This window comes from Gekko japonicus, unplaced genomic scaffold, assembly GCF_001447785.1.
Source record: "Gekko japonicus isolate JY-2015 unplaced genomic scaffold, Gekko_japonicus_V1.1 scaffold14, whole genome shotgun sequence".
Taxonomy (NCBI): domain Eukaryota; kingdom Metazoa; phylum Chordata; class Lepidosauria; order Squamata; family Gekkonidae; genus Gekko; species Gekko japonicus.
The window spans coordinates 2,979,631-3,006,998 of record NW_015176452.1 but is presented as its reverse complement, the minus strand read 5'-3'; the positions used below and the strand labels follow the sequence as shown (position 1 = coordinate 3,006,998).

The 27,368-nt window shown below is 42.6% G+C and overlaps 1 protein-coding gene across 1 annotated transcript in view; it reads left to right on the top strand.

Annotated features, from left to right (window-relative positions):
* HS6ST1 (heparan sulfate 6-O-sulfotransferase 1) overlaps nucleotides 1–22,539 on the top strand; it is a 263,279-nt gene extending 240,740 nt beyond the window's left edge. Inside the window, exon 2 of the mRNA XM_015426838.1 lies at nucleotides 21,831–22,539. Coding sequence (XP_015282324.1) covers nucleotides 21,831–22,539 — 709 coding nt within the window. The remainder of the gene's footprint in view (nucleotides 1–21,830) is intronic.
* Nucleotides 22,540–27,368: the final 4,829 nt, after the last annotated feature.

Genomic DNA, 27,368 nt, shown 5'->3' with positions numbered 1-27,368 from the left:
AGGTTACCATGACATCCAAGCCAGAAATTTTTTGTTTTGTATATGCCCTCCAACCAAGAATTGGAAACTTCAGTTTAATTCTGTGTTGTTCAAATTGTTCAGCTAACCAGTTTTGCCATCATACCTCTCTCCATTTGAGTTAAGTGCTGGGTTGGATTATTTCCTCCTTGGAATAACTGCCTGTGTTACTTGTATAGCTTCAGCAGATGATTCTGTTACATGTTACTCATGACAGAATCGGATTGCTGATGCTTCAGATGCCCGGACACTGTAGAGCCATGTGGCATAAAGCAGTTGAGCACTTCATATTCTTTTCAAAACAGAAGGAAAACCTTAATTTCCGGACAAAACACGCTGTGGTATTTTCAGGCAAATGAAGTTGAAACCACGAATTGCCCTGCTGTTTCCAGATCAGCAGTTTGTGAAAAATGATTAATGAGGCTCGTAAAGTCTCCAGTCCCATTTTCAGAAAGCAGCAGTCTTAGTTACTGCACTGGAATAATGAATAGTTTTCCTGCGATCAATCTGTGGTGTGTTGTCATGCTACTTGCTTTTCCACACAGCAATCTCATATCTTGAGTTTTCAATACACTTTTAAGACCTAGTTTTAGCCACCATTTTGAACATTTTTATAGATAGTTCCACATGTTTTAGCTTCTCTTCACAGAATACACGTGCATCAGTTCTTTCTGTAGTTGTCATCTTATTTTTCAGCGTGCAGTACAAGCAACATGGCTTGCACATCTTTCTTACCTGTGTACAAAGTTGTATATGGGTTTGGCAAACTGGGTAAATATAAGGAGCTTCTTCCAAAAGGCAAGTTCCATTCTGCTGGATGTAGATTGCTTTTCAGTGAACCTGGGTGTCTAAACTGCCATGTCAGCAACTTAAAGGGTGCATTCTCACATTCATTCCACAAAGCTGTACCTCTCAGCATCTACCAGTTTCAATGAGGCTTCAGTATATTTCCCATGCATGTCCCAGTGTAACTAATGTGAATCATGCAGTAGCACTGATCAGTTGAATGGCCCTCTAAACCACTGCAACAGCTGTGTTAACTGGTATGTTTTACTGCAGTTTTGCAGATGATGGTTGTTTAGGTTGCTTTATAGTAAATCATTCAAGAGCATATCCTAGCTTGTGAAAGGGAAGCTCAGAAGCAGACAGAGCACAATTTACAGCACCATCTGGCAAATCTATCTACCCCCTGTCTTTGTTTTATTTTGGATTAACATATTTTAATTCTGCACAAATGTGTTTTCTTTTGATCTACAGCCGTAGGATTTTCAGCAACCAAATGTTAGTAACTAAATAATGCTTTATAGTCTGTGTCTGATTCATCCTCCCAACAGTTCCATGAGATAAATTGCTCATGAATATTACCATTTTACAGATGGGAAAGTAAGGCTGAGAGAAAGCACAAGGCTGAGACCACCTAGTGTGCTCATAGAATAGCATGTGTTTGTTAGCCCTGGTCAAGGTTCCTGCATCCAAGTTTTAACATTCCACAATAGCTGTTTTCCTTTCTGATACATCTTTCTGTTTTTTTTATACTTTTGGGACCCCCAGTTTTATATATAGGCCTCATAAACAGTATTTTAGCTGGAGCTTGCTTAGGTTGGAGCAAAATTAATCAGGGAAGCCAAATTAGCTAATGGCAGTTCCTGTTGTATTTAACCATAATATTTCAGAAGGGTCACCATATTAGTTTAGCAAAAAGCATTCTGATACCTTAAACGTGTGGTGGCATAAGCTTTCATATTCTAGAACCCAAGTGGTTCTAGAACCCAAGTGGTTCAGATGCATGAAGTGGTCACCTTATTGGACTTGTGTGTATGTGTGTGTTTTATTTGTATGCATTTATTTGTATGCATTTATTTCTTTTATAGCCCTCTTTTGTCACTGAGACTCAAGGCAAATCACAAAATATTTTTTAAATGTGGTCAAACATCCAATAAAGCTACAATGCTGAAGTGGGTTACAAATGTAGAAGGAAGGTGATACATACAGTAAATGCTGCAGTATGCTAAATTCAAAAAGAAGGGGGAAATAATAAAGTGAGGCCAAAAAGCCAAGCATGCAAATGATCATAATATCTGTGTCATAGAGCCCAAGTGAATATAGACTGCAGTCAACTGAATATAGGATGCAATCAGCATGAGAGTGACTTACTGCCTTGAGTGACTCACTCATAAAGCTCTTACGGCCTACCATGGGATCATTCCCTCTCACAGGCCTGAAGTGGTAGAAGCCTGTCCTTTCTTACTAACAGATTCCAGTCTGAAGAAGGTTTACCTACAACAAGGACACACTAATGTAGATACAAATCAAATAGCAAGCCCCTGTAATAAACCTTGGTGCCAACTCTGTTCCCATCTTTATTGGTTACCTGCACATATTCTAACATTACAGAAGTTATTATGTACCACCATCATTAGCGAAACACTTCACAAGAGAATGGGTACAAATAAGACTCTTAGGGTGCGTTCAGACGGGGCGTTTCAGCCGGCATAAACTGTACCGGTTGGAACCGGTGCATTTTATGGTGGCTGAAACGCGATCACACTTACCTCCTGTCTGTGGAGCCCATCGCTGTATGCCTGTTCACATGCAGCGGGCATCGGCGGTTTTTTTTTAACTCAGTTTGACCATGCGCATAGGCAACCATCCACAGAATGGCGATCTTCACGCATGCGCAAAACACTCCATCTTACATTTAAAGTTTAAAGGTAAGGACTTACCTTTAAAGTTTAAAGGCCAAACTGGCCTCCCTGAGGTCTCGGAGTCCTCCAAAAACTAAGGACCTTTTTTAAAAAACAAACAAACAGCGGGGCGAAGCTTTGCCCAAGCGCATTTCGCCGACCTAAAAAAAAATGGTGGGTGAAAATCGGAAGCCTCGGGCTTCCGAACGGAAGTGGCTCTACAATGTTGGAGAGCCATCAGATGGGGGTAAAGCGATTACAACCGTTGCACTCAGGATACCACCACTTGGGGACCTAGTGGCAGAATACAACGGTGTAAAGCTCTTTGCAACGGTTAGGGACGGAAGTCAGATGTTCGCCGTGTGAGCGCCGGTAAGTACACTGATTCCAACCGGCACCTATACTGTTGCAAATGCCCCGTCTGAACGCACCCTCAAAGTAATAAAGCCTGACATAAAGGGGGGGGGAACACAAACATAAAAATCACGGTTGTTAAAAAGACGCGTCATCTTCTAAAAATAGAAAGGACAAAGGGGAAAGACAAGAAGAGGAAAGCTAGCCCCCATTTTCTCACAGCCTAGATAAGGGTGCCCCCTTGGGCAAGCTAGACTGAAGAGCTGTTGGCCCTACTGCCTTTCTGTCATGCTTCTTGAGGGGTGGGCTGATTGTAGCATCTGCTGCTACTGCTGTTGTTACAGTTCCTGAGGTGTCAGCGACTGCTGCTTCTGCCCTACCTGACAGCCTACTCTTTCTTTCTCACCACCACTATGTGAGAGAAGAGAACATTTTTTATGACATACATTCCTGTGCCCCTTCTTCCTGTGTCTCCACTCCCTCCTAGTTTCCGATCACTGCATTTCTCCTTTAACAGGCAACAGGCCAGCCATACCTGGACAGGGCACCAGAGCTTTGGGACTCTGTGGCTGCGATCAGATGTGCCATTTGGTGCGGAGGGGAAGCAAGCCTATTTCCCCTGGTGGAAATTGACACGGCATTGCATGAGCACACATCCTTTGTAGCTGCGGGTTCAGCCCGTCACTGTGTGATCAGACGGCACCTGTGGGTGGGGGGGTTGCCTTTTCTTTCTCTTGCGCATAAATGAGGGATCACACCTCCGCATGGAGGGTTCCCCATGGAGTATGCGGCTATGCGCATACTGCTACGTGAGGGGGGGAAGGCACCGAGTCAGGATGGAATGAGCAGACTATCTCAATGACTTAAGTGCATGCTTGAGCAATCAGACTTTCCCATGTTTCTTTTAACTCCACTTCCATGGTGGGGCAGCACAGGGTGCCAACAGCGGCGGGACCTTTCCCAGATGTTGCTGTCTAATTGTGCCCTTTAGATCTGTAAGGCATTCTCATCTAAGTCAGATCTAAAGGCACATCTGACTGCGACCTGTGATGGTAACAAGCCTCCTCTGAAGTATGTTGGTAAGTACAGGCCCATGTAAGCCAGTAAATTGCAGCACACCAGCCAGGGGAAGTTCTTGAGATGTGTGGGGTTAGTGGCTATGCCACAGGCACCATTCAGTCTCCCAATATATTCTGTAGATGACCTTCAAGTTGCCATGTGCTAATGAAAGTTTCACAGAAGAATTCCAGACGGAATTCATTAGCAAATTTGACAGTGTGAAATTTGGCCTCAACAAATCTTGGATGTGGAAAGCTAACTGCAGAAAGCAATTGTCCCTTTTTAGGAATTTATTTGAATGGTTTTTCTGTAATGGTTCATCACTAGCAGATCCTGGTTGGGGGTGATTTACAACTGCCAACTGGATCCTATATTCATTGGTGCTTGGCTCAATACTATGAAACTTCAACTGCTATCTCTTAAATTGACCATCTGGGCGCACTTTGGTTTTTTAAAACTTTTTTTCTGTATATAAGATAGATATATAGATTTTATATATATATCCACTCATTTAGGTGACCACCAATAAAGGACTATGTATGTATGTGTGTGTGTGTGACCACGTCAATCATCTGATTAATTGTGCTTTAACCCAATAAAGCTTATGCCACAATAAACTTTTTGAAGTTTTGTTACACAAGACTGTCTGTTCTTCAGTGGTGCCCATGCTCAGAAGAAATAAGTTTTGTGGCAAAAGTACAGAAGTACAGATGAGAAAGAAAGGATGGTGCTTCTTTGGGGCTGATATGAAGAGCACGATGAAGCTACAAGAGCATCTTATAGGACATTTATGAGATCCTATGAGATGGCAGTCAAGGCCACAAAAAGACAGTACTATGCGGCCGAGATTGCATCCACAAGCTCACGCCCAGCCCAATTGTTTAGAACAATTTGGTTGATTATGGCTCTGCCACAAGGCGGACTAAACCATAGGGAATTGGATATCGGCTGTGAGGCATTCACAAGCTATTTTGCGGATAAATTCTTGTCGTTCCGCCATGACCTTCCTGCCACAATTGATACAGTGAATGAACTCAAGGCTCCTAGCACTTCTTCTGGTCACATTCTGGATTATTTTGACCCGCTCAGCCTAGAAGAAGTTGACAGATTGCTCTTAACTGTACACCCCACCACGTGTCTCATGGATCCATGCCCGTCGTGGCTAATTAAAGCAGCTCACAAGGGGCTACGGGATGCCATATGGGAGATTGTCAACAAGTCCCTCTTAGAGGGACAATTCCCGGGGGCACTTAAGGAGGCAGTGGTGCGCCTCCTCCTGAAAAAGCCATCTTTGGACCTGACCGAATTGGCCAACTATCGGCTGGTCTCCAAGATAATAGAGAGGGCAGTGGCACTTCAGGTACAGAGCTTTCTGGATGATGCTTCTATTTTAGATCCCTTCCAGTCCGGCTTTTGCCCTAGGCACGGGACAGAGACAGCGCTGGTCACCCTCACAGACAACCTCCGAAGGCATCTGGATCAGGGCAGATCGGCAGTGCGGTTGCTGCTAGATCTGTCGGTCGCGTTTGACACGGTCAACCATCAGCTACTGATCCACCGCCTCGCTGACACTGGAATCCAGGGACTGGCCTTACAGTGGCTTTTTTCCTTTCTCCAAGGTCGGGGACAAAGACTGGCACTGGGGGAACAGCTGTCCTGGAGGCACCCACTGGAATGTGGAGTGCCACAAGGAGCGGTGCTGTCCCAGATGCGCCTTCTTCCCCAGATTGCTTGGAGGTACGGACTGGGTTGTCATCAGTATGTGGATGACACCCAGCTTTATCTGTTGCTGGACGGCCAGTCCTACTCCCAGCTCTAGATCAGGCATTACAAGCCATGGCTGGGTGGCTTAGGCGGAGCCAGATGAAATTGAATCTGACGAAGACAGAGGTCCTGTGCCTGAGTCACGGCGGTTCGGGAGTAGGGCTCCCGCTCCTGACCTTCGTGGGGCGCCATTGGTGCCAGCACTGGAGGTTAGGAGTTTGGGGGCACTCCTGGATGTCTCCCTAACAATGGAGGCCTCGGTTGCGGCCACTGCCAAGTTGGCCTTTTACCATCTTTGGCTGATAAGACAGTTGGCTCCCTTCGTCGAACGTGGCGACTTGGCAACAGTGATCCATGCGATGATCACCTCAAGACTGGATTACTGTAATGGCCTCTGCATGGGGCTGCTGTTGGGGCAAATCCGGAAGCTGCAGCTGGTGCAAAACGCCGCAGCCAGGCTGCTGATGTGGCTCTCAATTCGGGAGCACATCCAGCCTGCATTGCACTTGACTGCCTATAGCTTACCGGATTCGTTTCAAGGTGCTGGTTCTTACCTATAAAGCCCTTCATGAACAGGGTCCGACATACCTGAGGGACCGCCTTTCCCCATATATGCCCCGGAGAGCACTGCGTTCAGGGACCCAGAACCAACTGGTCCTCCCGAGTATTAAGGAGGCCAGATTGGCAGCAACCAAGGCCAGGGCCGTTTCAGTGGCGGCTTCACTCTAGTGGAATGAGCTCCCAGAGGAGATCAGGGCCCTGTGGGACCTTTTACCGTTCCGCAGGGCCTGCAAAATGGAGCGCTTCCGCCAGGCCTTTGGAGCCGCCGCCATCACTACCACCACAACCCCTACCACCACTGCTATTACAACTGCAATTATTGGTGGTACTATTAGTAACAACTGACTGGTGGAAGCCTTGAGCCATAGGTCCCTGTGACTATCAACTGGCCCAGCCCCCCCTCGCCCCCCTTTTTTTTTGACAACTGAAGCGGACCAATAAAACATAAGGCAACATCGGAAATGCTAGCACTTTAATATTGTTGTTTTTAATACTGTTTTATGTCAGTGTACTATTTATTAATGTGATGAATTGTGTTTTATGTATTATGGAAATTTTTATGCTGTTGTGAGCCACCCTGAGCCAGCCTAGGCCAGAATGGGCGGGATAGAAACCAATAAAATAAATAATAATTAATAAATGTTGTCTCTATTACACATTGTTGAGCTCTCAGGGAACAGATTTTCTAAATGCCTCATAGATCAATCTCTCTCTTTCATATTCCTTACAATTTTCTTGGATAACTTCTCACACAGATTAGTAGTTAGATAGCAGAACACTAGAAACCAGTGTAGACCACTGGCCATCCCTGTGCCAGTTTCTAGGTTTGTTGGGAAAGCAAGAATTACCCATGTTCATGTGGTGCTCACTGCCCGGGCCTGTGCTGCTGGACAGCAACAGATCTTATAACACCCACAGTATTCCCCTTGTGTTCCACTACCTTCCTGAATATACAGAAGACAGGGGCCAGAGGAAGGGGGACTTTAAACTAAACTGAAACTGAAGTCTGAGCTGCTTTGTTGTTTGTTGTTTTTGAAATAAGAACCTAAGAAAGGTTGCATTTTTTCAGTTAACCATGAGCTAGCGAGCAACTAAGTGTTTGGCAGCACTCCTCCTTTTTGGAGTCTTTTTAAAGAGAGATAAAATTATACCTTTAAACATATTACCTAGAATATACCTTCCTCTCAGATGCCCAGAAAGTTCTTCTTAGGCACAGAACAGAAATAGAACAGATTTTGTTCAGCTGACAGATTTGAAGTACAACATAGATTTCTAGTTTCACTCTTCTTTTTTATAGTGTAGCTATCAATTGCTCTCCAGTGGTGTCTGGGTTTTTTTCTTATTATTTGGAAAAGGTTACCTTGTAGCATCCATTAATGATTCCCCTTCAGTATTACACTCCTGCTCACCCTGTAGGTTACAGTTCCAGCCTCTTGACCTGGTGCTTGTGCAGGCAGCTACTGGGTCAGTCTTATCTGCTGGATCCATATATTGGTATGTGACAGGACCACAAAAAGCATTCACTGAGTTATGACCTGTGAATAGAGGAGTGTGTTCATGAAGCTGCTTAACATTTCACATCATAAACAATTCATCTTTTTCACATCCCAAGGGAACCATACATCATTAAAAAAAAAACCTAGCTTTCAGCATAAATGCAGCTACCAAAGCATCATTTACTTGATACACAGTACTCCATGACTGATGGGAACATAAAATATGAAAAAACGTGTGTGTGTGGGGGGGGGGTATTTGTGTGTGTATGTGTGTGTTTCATGATCTCAGAAAAGAGCACTTAATTTTGTTGTCTTTTTGCTAATTTGTGTTGCAGTCTTTATTTTGCACAGGCATACATAAAAAACAAAGGAACTGTGTTTTTGTTCTTTTCACTGGGAATACTGAAATGGCTGGTGATTCTATTTTGTGTGCGGAAAAACAGGAAGAGACCTAATAAGCACCATATGAGAGGAAACAGGTTGAGGAAAATTAGACCTATTTGCTACCAATCATTATACACATATTAAATTACATTCAAACAGAGAGGGCATGTTGTTATGTAAGGCTGCAGGAGAAAAATGGAAATCGAATTGTGTGGCGTCAGAGAGTGAAGGAGACTTCTAAGAAAGGTAGCTTTCAAACAGATGCTTCTTTGTAGTGAGAGTCCATTTCCTACTTAGCAAATAAGTGATACAGTACAGAAGTGGGAGAAGAGTGATCTAGGGGCTCCAAGTAGCTGAACACTGGCTTTTTTTATTTTGAAAGCTTCTGCAGTGACAAAGTTCTATCATGGCTCTGGCCCCTGTCATTGTTATACATTTTAATAATGCTCATTGCTGTCATTTTAAATGTGTTCTTCCAGTTGCAAGGGTTCAACTGCGTTAGAACTGTAGGCTGCCTGTATGGTAACAGGAGCCAGCACAGAACCCTGTTTTCCTTTCCTTAGCAGACTGGTGACCTCCTGGGTGAACATCTCATTAAATGACACTGTGCCTAATGCTGGTATAGCCTTAGAGAGATGATCAATAAATGCACAGTAATTTGCTTAATTGCTTCCACAATGCTGAGCAATAAATTGGTCAGATTGGTTTACCTGACATTCTTTTTTTTCTTTTTTTGGTGAGACAAAGATCTGTGCAGGAAGGCTTGCTTTGTTTGTTCAAAATATGGGATATTTTTGCAGAAGTCTGGACCAATTAAGACCTACTGATTTCCCCCCCCCCCATTAACCATGAGCAATTGCCAGAAAAAAATAAACATTGTGGATCAAAGAGCTGCATCGTAGGTTGTGGCAAAGCTAAACTTGGGCATATACCAGTGTCTTCTTCCCAACCATATATTCCAGCATAGTATTCATAATTCTTTACACAAAACTGAGCCTTATATAGATAACAGTCCTGTTTAATTAATTTACCCAGGACAAGCAAAGGAGACTGAAAGTATCAGTGTTTTAAACCTGCAGAGACATTATCACACTGAGGCAGTTCATCCTTGCAGATTTTAGGTTATCTGTTTGCATATCCTCTAGAGCAGATCCCTCTCCTATGGCAGGTGTGATGGATTGAAGTGGAAGTACCTACAAGATAGAGCATGTAGCACCATTAGGCTGTGGCTGAAGGCTACCAAAAGAGTGTAATAGTGTACGAAACAAAAGTTCTGCTGTCTTTAAAATACCTCTGAATGTTGAGTTCTCTTGATGACTACACTTCATAGTTCGAGGCCTGTGTTCAGTTGACACATCTGAAAGGTCAGTGTTGCAACTTTTTTATATAGCAAGATGGGAAAGAGAGCAGCTATCCTTATAGAGCCAGACCTACGCAGGGACCTGCCCCCACCCACTGCCAGCACAGAACAAGTCATCAGTGTTCTTCTGCAGGAAGCTATTAATATCTTTTCTCTGGGGAAGTAGGAAGGATCTCTATCCAACTCTTGGTTGAAATGCTTCTGTATTCATTTTTTATTTTACTTACCTTACTTGTGGACTACATTTCAACCAAATGGTCCCCAATATGGTTTACAAACAATTCAATCAAATCCAAGTATAATCAAATACTAAAACAGCATGAAAAAGCAGGGTTTTTTCATATTTAGCTCCAGTCTCCTGCAGTGCCATCAAATTAATCAGACTCAAAAGCCCTCCTGAAAAGACACCTGTCTTCAGACACATCCAGAATTCCCTCAGAGGTATGCCAGCTCTCAGCACCTGAGCGAGGGAGGACAATTCATAGTGGGGGGGGTCAGTGACTAAGAAGGTCCTCCCCCAAATTCCTCCCCCCCCCCTCCAGAGAGAGATCTTGGACTTGTTGGCATGGGTGGAGGCAGTCCTTCATCTATTTCTGGCCAGAAGAGAGATCTAATTTCAATGAGAGATAGATCTCAGATACCACTGGGACAGTAGTTCACTGAATTCATGTCAGCAGTGCAAAGTATATAACAGCCAGCAATGGCAAGAAAGATTATTGCAATCATAAGGTAAGGCAAATGAATACTGCCATGGAGCTCATGTTCTAGAGAAGTAGAATTGCTTATCCATTGCTTATCTAGCAACAGTTGTCATCTATATTAGAAAAGAGGACTTCATTACACTCCGCTGATGACCCTTAGAACCCAATTTCATCAAAAGCCAAAGTTAAGTGGTATAAGGAAGTTTGATTTTTAAAATGTAAACACTAAAATAATTAAAGCATGAATCTCTGAAGTTATCAACACTGGGATTAATTTGTCCCAGAATCCTAACATCTTGCATAGTTAAAAATCAAAAATGAGTAGCTATGATCGTGAAGGATCTTAGCCAAATATAAGAAAATATTGAAGAAGTGCACTAAAAAGAAAAAGAAGATAGGAAGGGATGTCAGACACACCTATTAATGTAGCAAGAACATCTGTATCCTACTATACAAATGCTCTGTCTGTGAGCACCTTGAATGGAATGAGTTAATTGGTAGTAGCCAGCATGGGTTTATCAAGAATAAGTCATGCCAGACCAACCTTATCTCCATTTTTGACAGAGTTACTAAAATGGTTGACTCTGGCAATGCTGTGGATATAGTGTATCTAGATTTCAGTAAAGCATTTGACAAAGTTTCTCATGATATCTTTGAGGATAAGCTAGTTAAGTGTGGGCTGGATGGTGCAACTGTTGGATGGATTCATGGTTGGGTGAAAAATCATACCCAACGAGTGCTCGTAAATGGCTCTGCGTCTACATAGAGGGAAGTCTCGAGTGGAGTGCCGCAGGGCTTGGTCCTGGGCCCGGTGTTGTTCAATGTTTTTATAAATGACCTGGAGGAAGACATAGAGGGGATGCTTATCAAATCTGCAGATGACGCGAAACTGGGTGGGATTCCTAATTCTGAAGAAGACAGAGTCAGGATTCAAAATGATCTAGATAGGCTGGAACAGTGTGCAGAGACTAATAAAATGAATTTCAATAAAGAGAAGTGCAAAGTCTTACACTTAGGTACAAAAAAATCAAAGGTACAGGTATAGAATGGGAGGGATCTAGGTGTTCTGGTTGATCACAAGCTAAACATGAGCTTACAGTGCGATGTGACTGCAAAGAAAACTAATGCAATCTTAGGGTGCACTAACAGAAGCATTGTGTCCAGATCACGGGAGGTGGTAGTTCCACTATTCTGCTGTGGTCAGGCCTCACCTGGAGTACTGTGTCCAATTTTGGGCACCACATTTTAGGAAGGATGTTGACAAGCTTGAGCATATCCAGAAGAGGGCAACCAGGATGGTGAGAGGATTGGAATCCAAGTCTTATGAGGAAAGGCTGAAAGAGTTGGGTATGTTTAGCCTGGGAAAGAGAAGGCTTAGAGGGGACATGATTGCAGTCTTCAAGTATTTGAAGGGCTGTCATGTAAAAGATGGAGTGCATCTATTCTCTCTTGCTCCGGATTGCAAGACTAGATCTAATGGGTGGAAATTACAAGGGAGTCGTTACCTGCTAAATATCATGAGAAACTTCCTAACTGTAAGAGTGGTTGAGCAGTGGAACAGACTGCCTCGGGAGGTGGTGGATGCTCCTTCGCTGGACATTTTCAAGCGGAGGTTGGATGACCATCTTTCGGGTATGTTGTAGGCCTATCGTTTGGCTATGCTTCTGCAAAGTGCAGGGGGTTGGACTAGATGACCTTCAAGATCCCTTCCAACTCTAACATTCTATAATTCTATACTCTGTGTGTCAGTTTTCATTCCACTCATTTCTCATTTGGAAAAAAAAATCACAATGACAAACCGTTTGGTATTTCATTATGTTCCTAGTAACTAGGATCATAATTAAATACCAAACAGTTTGTCATATTTAGAATGGGCCTAAACTTTTTCTGGCTATCTGCTAAGTCTACCATCCTGTTTTGTGCATGTCCAGCCAGATGACTCTGGTAGGTCTAAAAACAGTGTACAGAGGGCAAAGCCTCCGCACTGTTGTCCCCCAGCACTGCTGTTCCAGGTGGTTACGGCTTCTGGACGTGGTGGTTCCATTTAGTCACTGTAGTAATAATGGATGACCATCTTTCGGGTATGTTGTAGGCCTATCGTTTGGCTATGCTTCTGCAAAGTGCAGGGGGTTGGACTAGATGACCTTCAAGATCCCTTCCAACTCTAACATTCTATAATTCTATACTCTGTGTGTCAGTTTTCATTCCACTCATTTCTCATTTGGAAAAAAAAATCACAATGACAAACCGTTTGGTATTTCATTATGTTCCTAGTAACTAGGATCATAATTAAATACCAAACAGTTTGTCATATTTAGAATGGGCCTAAACTTTTTCTGGCTATCTGCTAAGTCTACCATCCTGTTTTGTGCATGTCCAGCCAGATGACTCTGGTAGGTCTAAAAACAGTGTACAGAGGGCAAAGCCTCCGCACTGTTGTCCCCCAGCACTGCTGTTCCAGGTGGTTACGGCTTCTGAACGTGGTGGTTCCATTTAGTCACTGTAGTAATAACCATTGATGGATCTATGCTCCATAAATTATCTAATCCCCTTTCAAAGTCAACTAAACCAGTAGTTTTAGTGTCGTACACCTTCAAAAACTGTTCTTAAGATTCTTTAAGAGTTATGTTAGCTTGTAAGTGCCAGAGGAGCTGGATGTTATTGTGTGTTCTGTGAGAAGAGTTAAGCTTATCAACTGAGCTGTGAAAGTCTTCTAGAACATGATATGTATCACACCTTTTTTTGATCCAAAGTAAACCAGGTCAGAATTAGCTTCTGTGGCTGCAATCCTATCCACTCGTATTTGGGAATATTTGGGAACTTGGTTTGGGTATGATGCCCAAATCCCAAATGAAAAGGGAGTTCACTTTGAAACAGATACACTCAGCAGCATCTACTTTGTGGGTTTATTTATACCCATTGCCATGAAAAGTAATTGGTCATAAATCTAAAGTGGTGGCTGACAAAGGTCTTTCTCTGCTCATGTTTTTAACCACACAGAAGCAAAACACCATTCCTCTTAAAGAGCAAACGCCAGTGGCTACTTGACCCAGGCAAATGCCAGGGGAGCCTCCTGCTGCCACTTCCTCTTAGGCAGCTGGGGCTCAAAGCTGGCTTTGTACAGAGGTATTAGGAAATGTATGGGAGTAGTTGCCAAACAGCTGCTTCATGCTCTCTTTTACTGTTTCCAGTCACCCAAGAGTCCCTTGCTCAGTGCTTGATTTGTCCTTTTAAATATTGCTTGTTACCTAGGTTAGTAAGTGGGTTAGTGGTAATGGCTTTTCCTGCCACTGCATCATGCTTTTGTTCAGTGGGGTCTGGGCAACAAAATATTCCATTACCTGTATCTTCCTATACTTAGCGAAGTGGGCAGAAATTGTGTGTCTTCTAATGGTGTTTATACTCCCAGCTGATTATCTTTCAGTCTCCAGTGCAAAGCTCTGCCTCAACCAAGTAGCCACAGCAAATCTTTCAGCAAAAGCCTCTCCACTTCCTGAAAAACTTGTAAAAGCTGCATTTGTATTTAGGTGTTTCCAACTTTTCCATTTTCACCTTTTAAAAACATCTCAACTTGTTCTCTAAATAAAAAAGTGTTTGCTTTTAAGGTCTCTTATTTCACAATAGTTTATTTCAGTTGGCCAGTGGAGGCTAGGAATCTGAGGATGTCACACAGCCTCCAGCACTTCAGTATTAACGCAGCATTTAATGGAGATGTGTAGAATGCACGCTTTGCTCCACCAAACCAACATATACAATATCCTTTCTATACCAAAATGTTCCAACAAAGGAAGAGGATGCTCTTATAGCACTAAGCTGCTGCTCCAGACCTACCGGTTCTCTCTGACATTGTTCAGCAGATGTCCAGGGTCACAATGAGCAACTTCAGTAGTGCCTTCCTCTGTTGTGTCTCCTTCATTGCAGAGTGGTTCAGTGCCTTTCTGTTTCCACACTTTGGTGTCCTTGGCTCCCTTAACATTTTACTGGAAAAGCCTGGAAATCTTTTTGAAAGCAGGCAAACTGTAAGCCCTTGCCAAAGTATTTGGGGTGCCCCATCCAAATGTATCTTAAATGTGATTCTTGTGTAAGTTCTTGCAGCCTCAGATATCCACACCATTTCGTTCTTGTGCAGGGCCAAAAGACAGAAACGCCATGCTTCTTGAATGCACACAAACCCATCCAACCTATGGGCCAAAGCAGAGACAGACCCAGCTTTACAGTCTGCCAACAAGGCTGCTGGCTTAATGGATCTGTTTCAGCTCAGACACATCCCCTTTTTTTCTTTGTGGCTTGCTTCTCCTAGCACAAAAGAAGCTCGCCATTTAGTGACAGGTAAAGTAGGGTGTGTCATCATCAAGGTAATTTGTCATGATTATATGTTCACGAATATCTGGTCAGGCATGTTATGTAGAATCCTAAGGACATCAGGTGTTTAAGCCAGTTCCTGGCGTTGGTGCTTGTGGAGAAAATGTTCAGGGAGTATTAGCTCAAAACTCATTTTGCACCACATTAATTGCAAAAATTTTAGATGAACAAGTTACGGAAATTAAAGGAGGGAAAGTGATTTTTTTTTCACTTATGTGTGACATGTGTGTTTTCTTACTTTTTTAGTTAGTATTGTGTGTATGTGTGCACACGCGCATGCGCTTGTGACCCTGGAAGTCATGGTGACTTCTGGCGACCCCTTGTGGGGCTAGGATCTTTCAGAGAAGTGGCTTGATATTACCTGCCTGTGAGTCCCAGGCCTTGTATTCCTTGGAGGTCACCCTTCCAAGTACTTGCCAGGGTCAGCCCTGCTTAGCTTCCAAGATCTGATGCGACTGGGCTTGCCTGGGCTATCCAGGTCAGGGCTATATGTATTTTTTCTTGTTAGCCATTTAGATTTCTCCAGCACCAAGTTTGGATTCTTATACAGTCTTGTCTATCATCCACTGTCAACTAGTCACAATTAAAGACTGAGAAACAAAGTCTTTGCAGTAGCACAGTAATAAGAAAATATTGCCTTGTGAAAGAGAAAAAGTTCAAAATGAATTTGGAATTTCAGTGCTGTAACTAAAAAAATACAGAAAAATGTAAATAATAATAACTACCTCAGTTCACCATCTAAAATTAATAGGTTAAAGGTTTAGAGTCTGTGCCTGTCTCTGGAACATCTGGCATCCGTCATCCTTTCTATGTACCCTTCCGCTGTCATATTTTATCCCTGTCCATTAGGGGTTTTAGAGCCATGATGATTTAAATCAGACCTGCATCCTGGTCAAGGAAGATGAATCATGATTATGGGCTGCTATTAAAATGAATAAAAAAGAAACGCATGGGACCATGATTCCCTCTGCTACCCTCCTCTATAAATGTTTCCTTATTTGACGGTGTGACATCTTTGGCTTGGTGAAAGACTGAGTAGCAGACATTCTTACTTGCTTTGCTCACAAAACCAGAAGGTGGAATACGCACACTTTGACCCTACTCCAGTGTCATTAAATTACATGATATTTTCCTCAATGACTTAATGGGGGGGTTGCATTGAGGCCACTTGTAAATGATTAGGAAGTGAGGATGTAAGCATTGTTTCCAGTTTGATCTTCTAGCCAGTGCTTTTGATGCCCTTTTAAATTAAATTGCTGACTTGTATCAAAAAATACGAGATTGGAACTGTTAGAAAAATATTACATGCCTGTCCAAAGGAAAGCAGAGATGGTTTTTAATCTGGATATTTGAAGGCTTTGTTACATGTAGCTGTATATACCTGGATATCTTATATACCCAGTTTAATGTGTGAATTGCCTTTACTGAAAAGTGTTCTGTGTGAAATCACCTGAAGAAAATGGAAGTTCTGTTTGAGGTGTTACTGTATGTGATATAACATACACATATGCGGATCCTTATTTGATGTTGCATTTATTTACTTCTTTACTTACTTCTGTTATGCCCTTCCTATCTCCCCAATGTAAACCCAAAGCAGCTTTCATTGTCCTCCTCTTCTCCATTTTATCCTCATTCATCGTATGACAAACATCTCATTTTAAATGGTGAACTGAGGTGATTTTTTTAGGTTTTTTGTATTTTCTACTTACACCACGGAAACACTGTATGAAAAACATGTGTATGTGATCCTCCACGGACTCCTTTCCAAATAGTGCAATATTTGCTCAAGTATTCTTGCTTTTTTCTTCTTACATTTTCAAGCGTTATTTTTAGCTATGCCAGACTACTGTCTTAGGGGAAATAATTCAGCTCCTGCCCTATTGAAAAAGCCGGGGGGGGGGCATTCCTTGGTCTTTCTAATCACTCTGGCCTACAGTGCCTATTTGGAACACATCTGATCCTCATATTTAGAGTCACTTTTTAAAGTACAATTCAGTGGTGTGTGTGTGTAGGTTGATGAATGGCAGAGCTTTCCCATCACTTAAGTATTGAGTACTAGGAAGAACAGGAGTTAGTAGCACCATCTGAGATAGAAAAAAATATATACCCATTTATTGAAAAAATAGACATTAGGTTCTAGAAAGCTGAATTTTTAAACACTTGCATAGGGCTAACATCTAAAATGTAATGCGTATAAAGACAGATTTTTTATCACTGTAAGCCGAATTGCTTTATTTACAGCAATTGGCAATTTATAAATGGGTCCTTGCCAACTATACCAAGGTCCTGTTCCCACCAAGGGTTACCAGAGAAGGATTCGAAGCTGTTGTTGTTAAAATAAATGTCTTTTACTTAAAGAATATAAATTTCATACAAACAATACTGATGCACTCACACATTCAATCAAGTTCCTTAGAAATACAGTATTAAAATAAGCACAATTGCATTGGCAGGTGGGGGTGATGATGGGCAATACTTATCTGTCTTGCAAGTTGGATGTTCCAATGAAGAATGGATGGGGAGGGACTTCTGGTTGATGGCGGCACGCTGGGCAGACGCATCTCCCGGACCTCCTGGGGATGCGGTCTGTGCACGGCGGGAAGGAGGGGGAGCGCTGGCCCGTTACCACCACCCCCAGGAAGCCTGGTGGAAGGCTCCTAGCCAGGGGACTTTCGAGGAGTCGCCTCTTCGCCTGTGTGTTGTGGGTGAATTGAGGCGCTCCTCTGTCACAATGGTCCTTCCTGCACAGTGCCCGAATGGGATCTAGTGATGCCAACCGGGGCAAGCGTAGGAGATCGAGCGGGCGAAACGAAGCAAAGCTAGGTCGGAAGACCAGATATGAATGTGAGTCGGACTGAGCGAAACAACGGTTAAAGAGAAAAGAAAGCTCCCTACCCCATGTTGAAAAACGGAAATTGAGGCGGGCGGGGGAGGGACGACTCCTAACCGCATGAACTTTTGAGCGAATCGAGGGGGGGGAGCAGAAGAGAAAGCATGTACAACTGTTAGGAAATACTCACCAAGGCGAGTTCAGGCATTTGAGCGCATATTCAGAGACTTTCAAAATATTTTTCAAACAATCGAGAAAGATGGTGGGGAAGAGGACGGAGAAAGAGAAACTTTTGAAACTGAAACTAATGGAGAGCCCCAAACCGGAAGGAACCAATGAGCTGGCAAAGACTTTGGCAGAATCCATGCGCCCTCTACTGAACCAGATGAGTAACCTCAAGGAACAGATGTCGAAAATGACTCAGTGCATCACCACACAGCAAATACATATGTGTGTGTGCGCGCGCGCACCTGGAAATCATGGTGCACAAACCTCTGGTGACTGAACCCTACTAGGGGCCTGTAGAATATCCAGAGAGGTGGCTGAATAAAGCCTGCTCCCTCCTCCCAACTGCTGGTATTCCAAGGAGGTCTCCCATCCAAGTAGTTGCCAGAGTTGACCCTGCTTAGCTTTCGAGATCTGAGATTGGGCTTGCCTGGGCTATCCAGGTGAGGACATGTTCTAGACGGGATAGCACTTCTTTTGAAATACCAGGTTCACAGCTTTTGGGGGGGGGGAGTATTGCTTGGTCCAGCTTTCTGAGAACAATTCAAGGTGCTGTTTTTAGCCTTCATAACCAAAAATGGTTTGGGACCAGTCTGACAAGCTGTTTCTATCAACTGAGGGGACACACACATCCTCCTATGATTTGGGGGGAACCAGGTTTATTTTAAACTATAAACTTTCCCCTCAGATACCAGGTATTCTAAAGGTAGTGAGTGTATAGGCTTTGGGTTCGCTGCTGTGAGGTAGGTTTTGTGGTGCACAAGTGGAATGTGTAGATCATTGAGGCAAGAATTGTATATTAACCCTTCAGGAGCAGGACAGCCTTCTGTCTGTCACACAACCAGAGTATCTAAAACACTATGTGCTGCCATATAGTCCTGTAAATCTCTCTTTTTCAGGTGCTTCCCTCAGGTGCACATACTAAATAGAATGAAGGTGGGAAAGGGCCATCTACATGAGTGCACTGCAAATTTCTCTGAGAATTTAGTTAGTGCTGTGTTTCAATACTATGTTTTATATAGGCTCTTGTGGTTTATTGCAGTAATTGCTGCTTTTGATAGGGTCTTTAGAGTTGTTTTAATTATTTTTCTACTGTTTTTATTTAATGCATGAGGGACCAAATATATTATTGTTTTGTTGTATTTTTATTCTATAATTATTGACTTCCTTGAACATTTTATTGGAAAGGCAGGATATAAAAACCTTAAACATAATAAAAGTGTATGTGTGAGTGTGTGAGTGAGTGAGTGAGTGAGACAGAGACAGAGAGAGAGAAGGAGAAAAATTGTGCCTTCTGACTAGTATACTCCTTGTTATGCATGCACTTTAGTGCACCATGAGCCATTTTGTTCTTTTGTCAGTTGGACTAACCCTAACCTGGATTAAATAATTTGTAAAGAATTTTTATTGTCATATGGTAATCCGAGAGTAGGTTGGTTTAGATTAGGTCCCATCTAGTCAGCAGTTCTGCATAGAGATGTAAAATTTCTGGAAATTTTGAAGCTTGGAAAAAACCCCAATATTTTTCTGGGGTTTTTTTCCAGGGAAAAATGGAAATTTTCGGAAAAATTGGGAGGAAATGCTACATTAGCACTTCTTTTTTTTCTTCCAGATTGAAAGTCATTCTTTTACTTTAGGGACATAAAATATGACTGTGGACAATTTTACTTGGCATGAAATTATCACAACTAGGGTGGTTCTCGGGGACCGGCGCTCCCGTAGGTATCCCCTTGAGTGTGGGGTGCCACAGGGAGCAGTGTTGTCCCCGATACTATTTAATATCTATATGCGCCCCCTTGCCCAGATTGCCCGGAGTTATGGGCTTGGGTGTCATCAGTATGCAGATGACACCCAGCTCTATCTGATGCTGGGTGGCTGGTCGAACTCGAGTCCCGATGACCTTCATCGGGCATTAGAAGCTGTGGCTGGTTGGCTCCGGCTGAGCCGATTGAAACTAAACCCGATGAAGACGGAGGTCCTGGGCCTGAGTCGGGTTGGGGCTCCCTCTTCCGACCTTCGATGGGGTACCTTTGGTGCCAGCTTCTGGGGTCCGGAGTTTGGGGGTGCTCCTGGACTCCACTCTAACGATGGAGGCCCAGGTGGCAGCCACTGTCAAGTCCGCCTTTTTCCATCTTAGGCGGGCACGGCAGTTGGTCCCCTACCTTGACCGTGATGACCTGGCCACAGTGATCCACGTGACGGTCACCTCGAGGCTAGACTACTGCAACGCTCTCTACATGGGGCTGCCTCTGTCGCAAATCCGGAAGCTGCAACTGGTGTAGAATGCTGCGGCCAGGCTGTTAATTGGTCTCTCTAGAAGGGACCATGTGTGGCCTGCGCTGAAAGCGCTGCACTGGTTGCCAATAGCGTACCGGATTCACTTCAAAGTGCTGGTCGCTACCTATAAAGCCCTATATGGCCAGGGTCCAGCCTACCTGAGGGACCGCCTTTCCCCGTATGTTCCCCCAAGAGCACTACGGTCAGGGGCCCAAAATGTACTAACTAGCCCGGGCCCTAAGGAGGTCAAACTAGCCGCCACGAGGACCAGGGCTTTTTCGGTGGCGGCTCCTAACTGGTGGAATGAGCTCCCGGAGGAGATCAGGGCCCTGCAGGATCTGATGCAGTTCCGCAGGGCCTGCAAGACGGAGCTCTTCCGCCAGGCTTTCGAGTAGGAGCCGCCGCCCCTACTATACTACCACCGCCCTGAGGTCCCGATGAAACATCTATTATGGAACAATCCTTCTGCCGTCTCCTTGGGACTTTGGACAGATGATCCGCCACCTTTTGAGTATGAATGGCACTGAGCACTTTGTTTATTTTAAGATCTAATTTAAGATTTTAATATGTAGTATATGTTTTAAATTGTTATGTATATGATTGTTTTACCATGGCAAGTGTTCTTGCCTCTGTAAGCCGCCCTGAGCCCACGGGGGAGGGCGGGGTATAAGTACAATAAATAAATAAATAAATAAATAAATAGCATTTTAAAAATATAGTGTATCGAAACAATTATTGTGGGTGGGTGGGGGCAAGTAAAGAATCAGATTAGTAGTAACTAAATTATTATTTACACAAAGGTTATAAAGATAAACTAATGTAGCTAAATGATTCAGTTTTCTGGAATCAGATAAATGAAAACTCTTACCTTTTGAAATTAAGTATATACTTTCAGGTCCTTTTTGTTGCTCTGTATTTTCTTCCAATGCTTTGAGGCCTAGTGAAGCCTGAGTGCCAGTATACCCACCCACATACAAAAACGAAACCTTTTTCTTTTCTTGTGACAATAGCACCTCCTAAAGGAAGAAATGCATCTTGTTCTTGCATTGGAATTCAGGTTGTAACCTAGGACTTGCTTGTCCTCAGTGCACAGAAATTAGATTAATCTGATACCATACATATTTTTTAGAAACATTTGGAAAATATTTGAACAGCTTGTCTTAAAATATTCTATTCATCTTGTTAAAATAAAACGTTCCATAATCAGTTTCTTTTCTTTTTTCAATTTTTCCAATTTTCCCGTGGGGGGGGGGGACAAAAAAGGCTTCAGGAAAAAAACTGAAAAAAACCTGTTTTTTTTCTGAATTTTTCCGGGTTTTTTTCCAGGCCTTCACATCTCTATTTCTGCAATTGCATCTGGGTGTCCTGTAAATTATTTCAGTAATATACAGCCCATGCCATAGAACCAATCACCTTGACTAAATCCTAAAGTGTATGGTACTGTGGAAAGCCAATTGATCCCTAAGCCCAAAGAGAATTCAGAGGGGAGTGGGTCATTTGATTTATTCGGACCTTACTAGAATGTGATATTGCAAAGCATGGCTGAATTTTTTTTTTAAGAAAAAGTTTTCTGTAGTCTTTTTGCTAGATAAAAGATGTCTCAGAAAAGAGTCTTATGAGAAAAAGGAGGCAAATATTGACAGTATTTAAATATTGATTGTTAACTTGCTCATCTTACATATTCAGTATTCCCCAGCAGCCAAATAATTCTTCTATGATGTATAGAATATTTAAATACTTTTCTCTTTCTTACAGGAAATTTTATTACATCACTCTGTTGAGAGATCCTGTGTCCCGTTACCTCAGTGAATGGAGACATGTGCAGCGAGGTGCTACCTGGAAAACATCCCTGCACATGTGTGACGGTCGGACACCAACCCCTGAAGAGCTACCATCATGCTATGAAGGCACAGACTGGTCAGGCTGTACCCTTCAGGAGTTCATGGACTGCCCATATAACTTAGCCAACAACCGTCAAGTGAGGATGTTGGCTGATCTGAGTTTGGTGGGCTGCTATAATATGTCCTTCATACCAGAAAACAAGCGAGCACAGATACTGTTGGAGAGTGCCAAGAAGAATCTTAAAGACATGGCCTTTTTTGGCTTGACAGAGTTCCAGAGAAAAACACAGTACTTATTTGAGAGAACTTTCAATCTGAAATTCATCAGGCCGTTCATGCAGTACAACAGCACAAGGGCAGGTGGAGTGGAGGTGGACAACAATACCATACGAAGGATTGAGGAGCTTAATGACTTGGACATGCAGCTATATGACTATGCAAAGGACCTCTTCCAACAACGATACCAGTACAAGCGGCAGCTGGAGAGGATGGAGCAGAGGATAAAGAATCGGGAAGAGAGGCTTCTTCACCGGTCTAATGAGGCGCTTCCCAAGGAAGAGACGGAGGAACAAGGACGCTTACCTACAGAGGACTACATGAGCCATATTATAGAAAAGTGGTAACCTTGACATAATTTTTTTACTAAGAACAAGATGTTAAGGTTTCCATAATAAAAGAACATGGAATTAAAAACTTTATTTAAGAACAGTCTGTAAAACAGAAGGTAGAATGCTTCTTTAAACAAAGGGTCTTTTTACTATTTCTTATAAGACCAATGGGGTTCTTAATAAAATAAAATAAAAAAAAAAATTAAAGAGTCGATACTAGAAAGCTCAGAGGCACAAAGATTGGCCCTCAGCTCCGAGGTCAAATACAGTGTAATTTCATTTCCTCATAGTCAAATCTAGAGGTCATGGATGGTAACTTTGTAACCACTATTCTCCTTCAAGTTGATCTTCCAAAGTCTGAATGTTTTTACCTTGTTCATGTGAGGTTTTCGATTCTTAAGGTCATTATAATGGTGGTGAATCTGCCGACAGTGACTTTGCCCCAGGTACAGCTACTTGGCCTCAAATGGAAACAATGGTCAAAAAGAACTGCGTATAATCAACACAAAGAAAAAGAAAGGAAAAGGAAAAAAAGCAGAGGATGAGAAGCATTCAAGCAAATAGACCTGGATTGCATATCAGGCACAGAGGCTTGGATATGTTGTACTGGTGAATTGCATGCATAGACCCACACTCACTCATACACACTGCGTTACCAACACAAGTGGAGAATTTGTGAACAAATATCCTTAACCTTTGCTTTATAGACAGATGTCCGAAAGCTTAGTAAATCCTACAAACAAATTATAGGTGATATTAGCATATATTCATGTGATTCCTTTTCTAAAGATGATTTGTGTGTGCATCAGTCCTTTGCATTTAAGAGGAGATGGTCCGCTTGGACTATGATGTTTCATACAAATGCATCGTCACAGGGTCGATTGTTCTCATGCTGGAGCATGCTTATGCCTAAAAATATCCTTTGCTCCAGTTAGGGTATTTCTCTAATTAGAAACAGATATTGAACATTCAGAATACTCCTTATTTAAGATGACATATTTTATCATAAACATCAGTTAGTGCAATAAAGATAGGCCCATTTAAGTCCCCATACATGGCTTGACATAAGCATTCGACTGGGCACTTTGGCTCCATTGATTTCAAAAGGACTTAGATGTAACTGATTTTTGCTAGATTACATCCATTGTCTATATGCGTGATAACTGCTGTTTTCCTGAACTTATGAGACAGCACTGCATATCATTTTTTCACAGGATAGACAAATTTTGCCTTGACTTTTCATTTTGAACAAAGCAGCTGCACTGGAAGATGAAATCTTGACTGAGTCTCAGCTCCAGGCTTTGATTTTACCATCCTTTTTAAAACCACTGTATTCCTTTGTTGAACACCATACGTCTTTTGTTCAGAGCTTTTCCCATTTAAAAAGCTGGTCTTGTTTCTTTTCTATGCACATCTGTGAGTTGGTCTGAATAATGCAAAAACAAATTGTGTCCATTACCTCTGTTGCTCGTGACTACCTATCCCGAGAAGGTGAATTGGATATATTGGCGGTCGTCTGAATGAGCTGACCCACCAGCTTTATTTCCAGATGAGGGCTCACTGCAAACCAGAGAAATGACAGTACAGAAGGTGATGCCCAAGTTTATCCAACGTCCATCTACGTAGCTTTATCTTTTTAGTCATTCTCCCCCAGGCAGGCAGTTAAAAGGCCTTGGATCATATAGAAAGAAAAGTTCAGTAAAGGCATGGAGTTCTTGAAAAACATACCCATTTAATGAAGTGCTTATGTGATGAAGCCAAATACCCAAGGGCCCCTAACTACCCCCACATTGAAAGTTACACAGGGTCTTAAGTACTTGACCAGATCGACCTGTCAATCAGTGCTAGTGCTATACCTTGTCTTGGCTTGTTAGTGCTTCTGTGAAGAAGGCCTTCCTGTTCTCTGAGTGTACACAGCTGGCCATATATATTCACTTGAGGTTTGGGCAAGGAAAACCCATCTCAACCTAGAATTATTGTTTTATTATTATGGGGGGAGGGGGCTGCATGTTTAAAATCCTAAATTTGGAAATAATGGCAGTTGGCTAATGTCTAGAACACCTGTGCATTTCTATAACTAAAGGAAACCTTTTTTAAAAAGATGTTTTTAACAAATTCTTTACAAAATGTATGTCAGCTATAAGAGGTAACTGTTCTTTATGCAGTACATGTAGCTTTACCCAGTGGCTTTCTACTGTGCATTCAAAATTAGGGATCTATAATACAAAAACGCAGCTTGTCCATATTCATAGTGCGCAGAGTGGAAAGCCTGCTGTGTTATCCTTTGTACAATTCATGCCAAGTTCCAAGGGCCAAAATTTGCTTCTGCATATTGAGCTACATGATCAAAGACAAAATGTATGGTATTGTTCTTTGTATCTAAATTTAACTTCCACAAAAACCTGAATATATCTTAATGGGCCTGCCTATAGGAACCTCCCGGAACATTAGTTGTAGGCTTTCTCCAACATTTTCTTTGTATAATAATGTTATAACAACAAGCTAAGGAAATAAAACTACTGAATATGGTTATCAACCTTACTGAAATTTGCCAAAGGAAAGGGAGTGGGTGTGTGATGTTTTGTGCTGAAAATTCATTACCTGTAGTTGAGGGGAGTGAACGGGGTGTATCCCTGTTTCAGTTCCCAATTCTGGCGAATGGTCACCTTCCTGATTTTTCATATATGTAAATCAAGAACATTAATCCTTGCCCATTAAACAAAGAGATTTACTAGATGACATTTCAGAATTGTTTGAATTACAACATCTAGATTGTACTAAACAAACCCAGGAGATGGCCAAAAAGCAAAGAAACTACAACAGAAAACAAAACAAATTGGCTGAGCCCTCACCTTAATTAATACCAGGGCAGAGAAGGAGCAGTGTGTTTAAGTTTTTGCTATGATGCCAAATTTCCTGCCTCTATAGGAATTTTAGGGACACTAACATAGTATGAATATAGTTCATTGTAATTTATATGAACTGCTGTTTGGTGGAACACCAGATTAGATTTCTGGTGATTCCTAAAGAGGCGTGACTTCATGCCATTGCTGACAGCAATTTTTCTCTCTATCTCCTGGGAATACTACCTATAGCATTGTTCTTTTAGACAGTGGAGGATTTTGTAGTACTGCCTGCCAGGCAGTAGTGAAGGAAGCGGAGAAGTTGTTTTCAGTGGATGCTGTCTGTAGGTAGGGCATGCTGAGGCCAATGAAAGTGCTCTGACGAAACCAAGGAGACAGACAGATTGGACCTCAGCCTAGCAAACCATTTTTCATTACAACTTGAATAATTATGCCATCAGTCTGCTGTGGCTGCAGGACGGTTCCAAAAAAGCTATAATTAGTAATGCTTTGGGGCGAGTAGAAATGCTTAATGAGGATGACAGCAGCTTTTCCCAGCACTGGTAATACTCACGATGAAAGGGTGGCTGGAAGTATATTTGCAAAAGTATTGACTTGCATGCAAGGTGTTTGCTGCTTGTGTGCTACAGTCACTGTGCCACCTGTCCTGGCCCTGCCAAGTAGCTGCAGTCAGCATGAGGGCTGGCAGACTCCCTGCGTGGATTGCACAGACTAATCAGTAGGAGACAGCAACAAAATTAGAAGTCTGAAGTTCTTTCCAGTGTCATGTGGCACCAGCTTCAAGTTATTTGTGCCAGTTAGTTTTCGCAGTATCTCCTCCACCTGACTCCACTGAATATTGTTAAATGCTTCATTCCATGTGAATAGGCAGAGAATGCAGGGGTTTGAGGGCACTGCATATACCTTTGCCCTTTGTTGCATTTTTATGTGACCAAGACATAGAACAGGGCTATGCATGTGAAGGAATTTAGCTATGAAGATTCTGTCCAGTTCTCCAAACCTTCCCCCTTTTTATGATAATGGTGGTGACAATGGCTTGGATTGAAAATTCCAGTGTTCTCCATCCATATCACAGCATCCGTCACCAAACCAACAGACCAGTTCTCACTCTGCCCTCCTTTTGGAGCAATCCACCTACGCAACAAGGAAAGCAACTGAGCATGCAACATCAAATCATTATGGAGCCTGGTAGACCAAAGCTCTTGCTCCCTCCTTGAATCTGAGCATAGATTTTCAACCCTCCTCACCCACAAGGAAATGTAATATTCAAAACATAGTAAGTATCTCTAGAAAGTGTATACCCTTTCGTCAACTAGTCATAACAGAGCCACTTCATGGGAGTGGTGTCTCTGCCTTAAGCTTATTCTTCCAACACTCTATGAGACTTGCCAACACAAGGTTATCTGGTTTTAGAAAGGCACAAAGAAGCAAAAATGCCAACAATACTATTTAAGCCTAACTTAACCGGGGCATTTCTCTTGTCAACTGAAATATGTGCACACTCTGCTTTTAGGCTGGTTGCTTACTGGCGATTTAATAAACAAGGACATTAAAGGTGCCTCTGCAAAGGGCTTTTTCAAGAGACCAGGTGCACTTGCCACACCTGACACTTGTGTTGCACACAGACATGGGTCTTCTTTCGCCCACAGTGATCCCTCAGTTGCTTGAATGGCAAACGGGGGGAAAGTCACACATTGCACAGTGCAATGTCAGGCTGAGATGGGTTTATGTTACATCAGACCTTCTTTTTGGGGACTTCTGAACTTTCAGCTTAATGCTAAAGACTCAAACAAGTAATGTGTGGTGCTCCGTTGCAGAAGCGCCTTAATTGTAATAAGGCCATCCTTTTTCTCACCTGTTAGATGAACATGGTTTCAGGGTTGTTCTGACGAGGTGATCCTGATCTAGTATTTAAGAGTAATGGCCCTATAAAGCCTTAAATGTTTTTGAACCATTCAGTCCTCTGTAGTTATCTGGGTG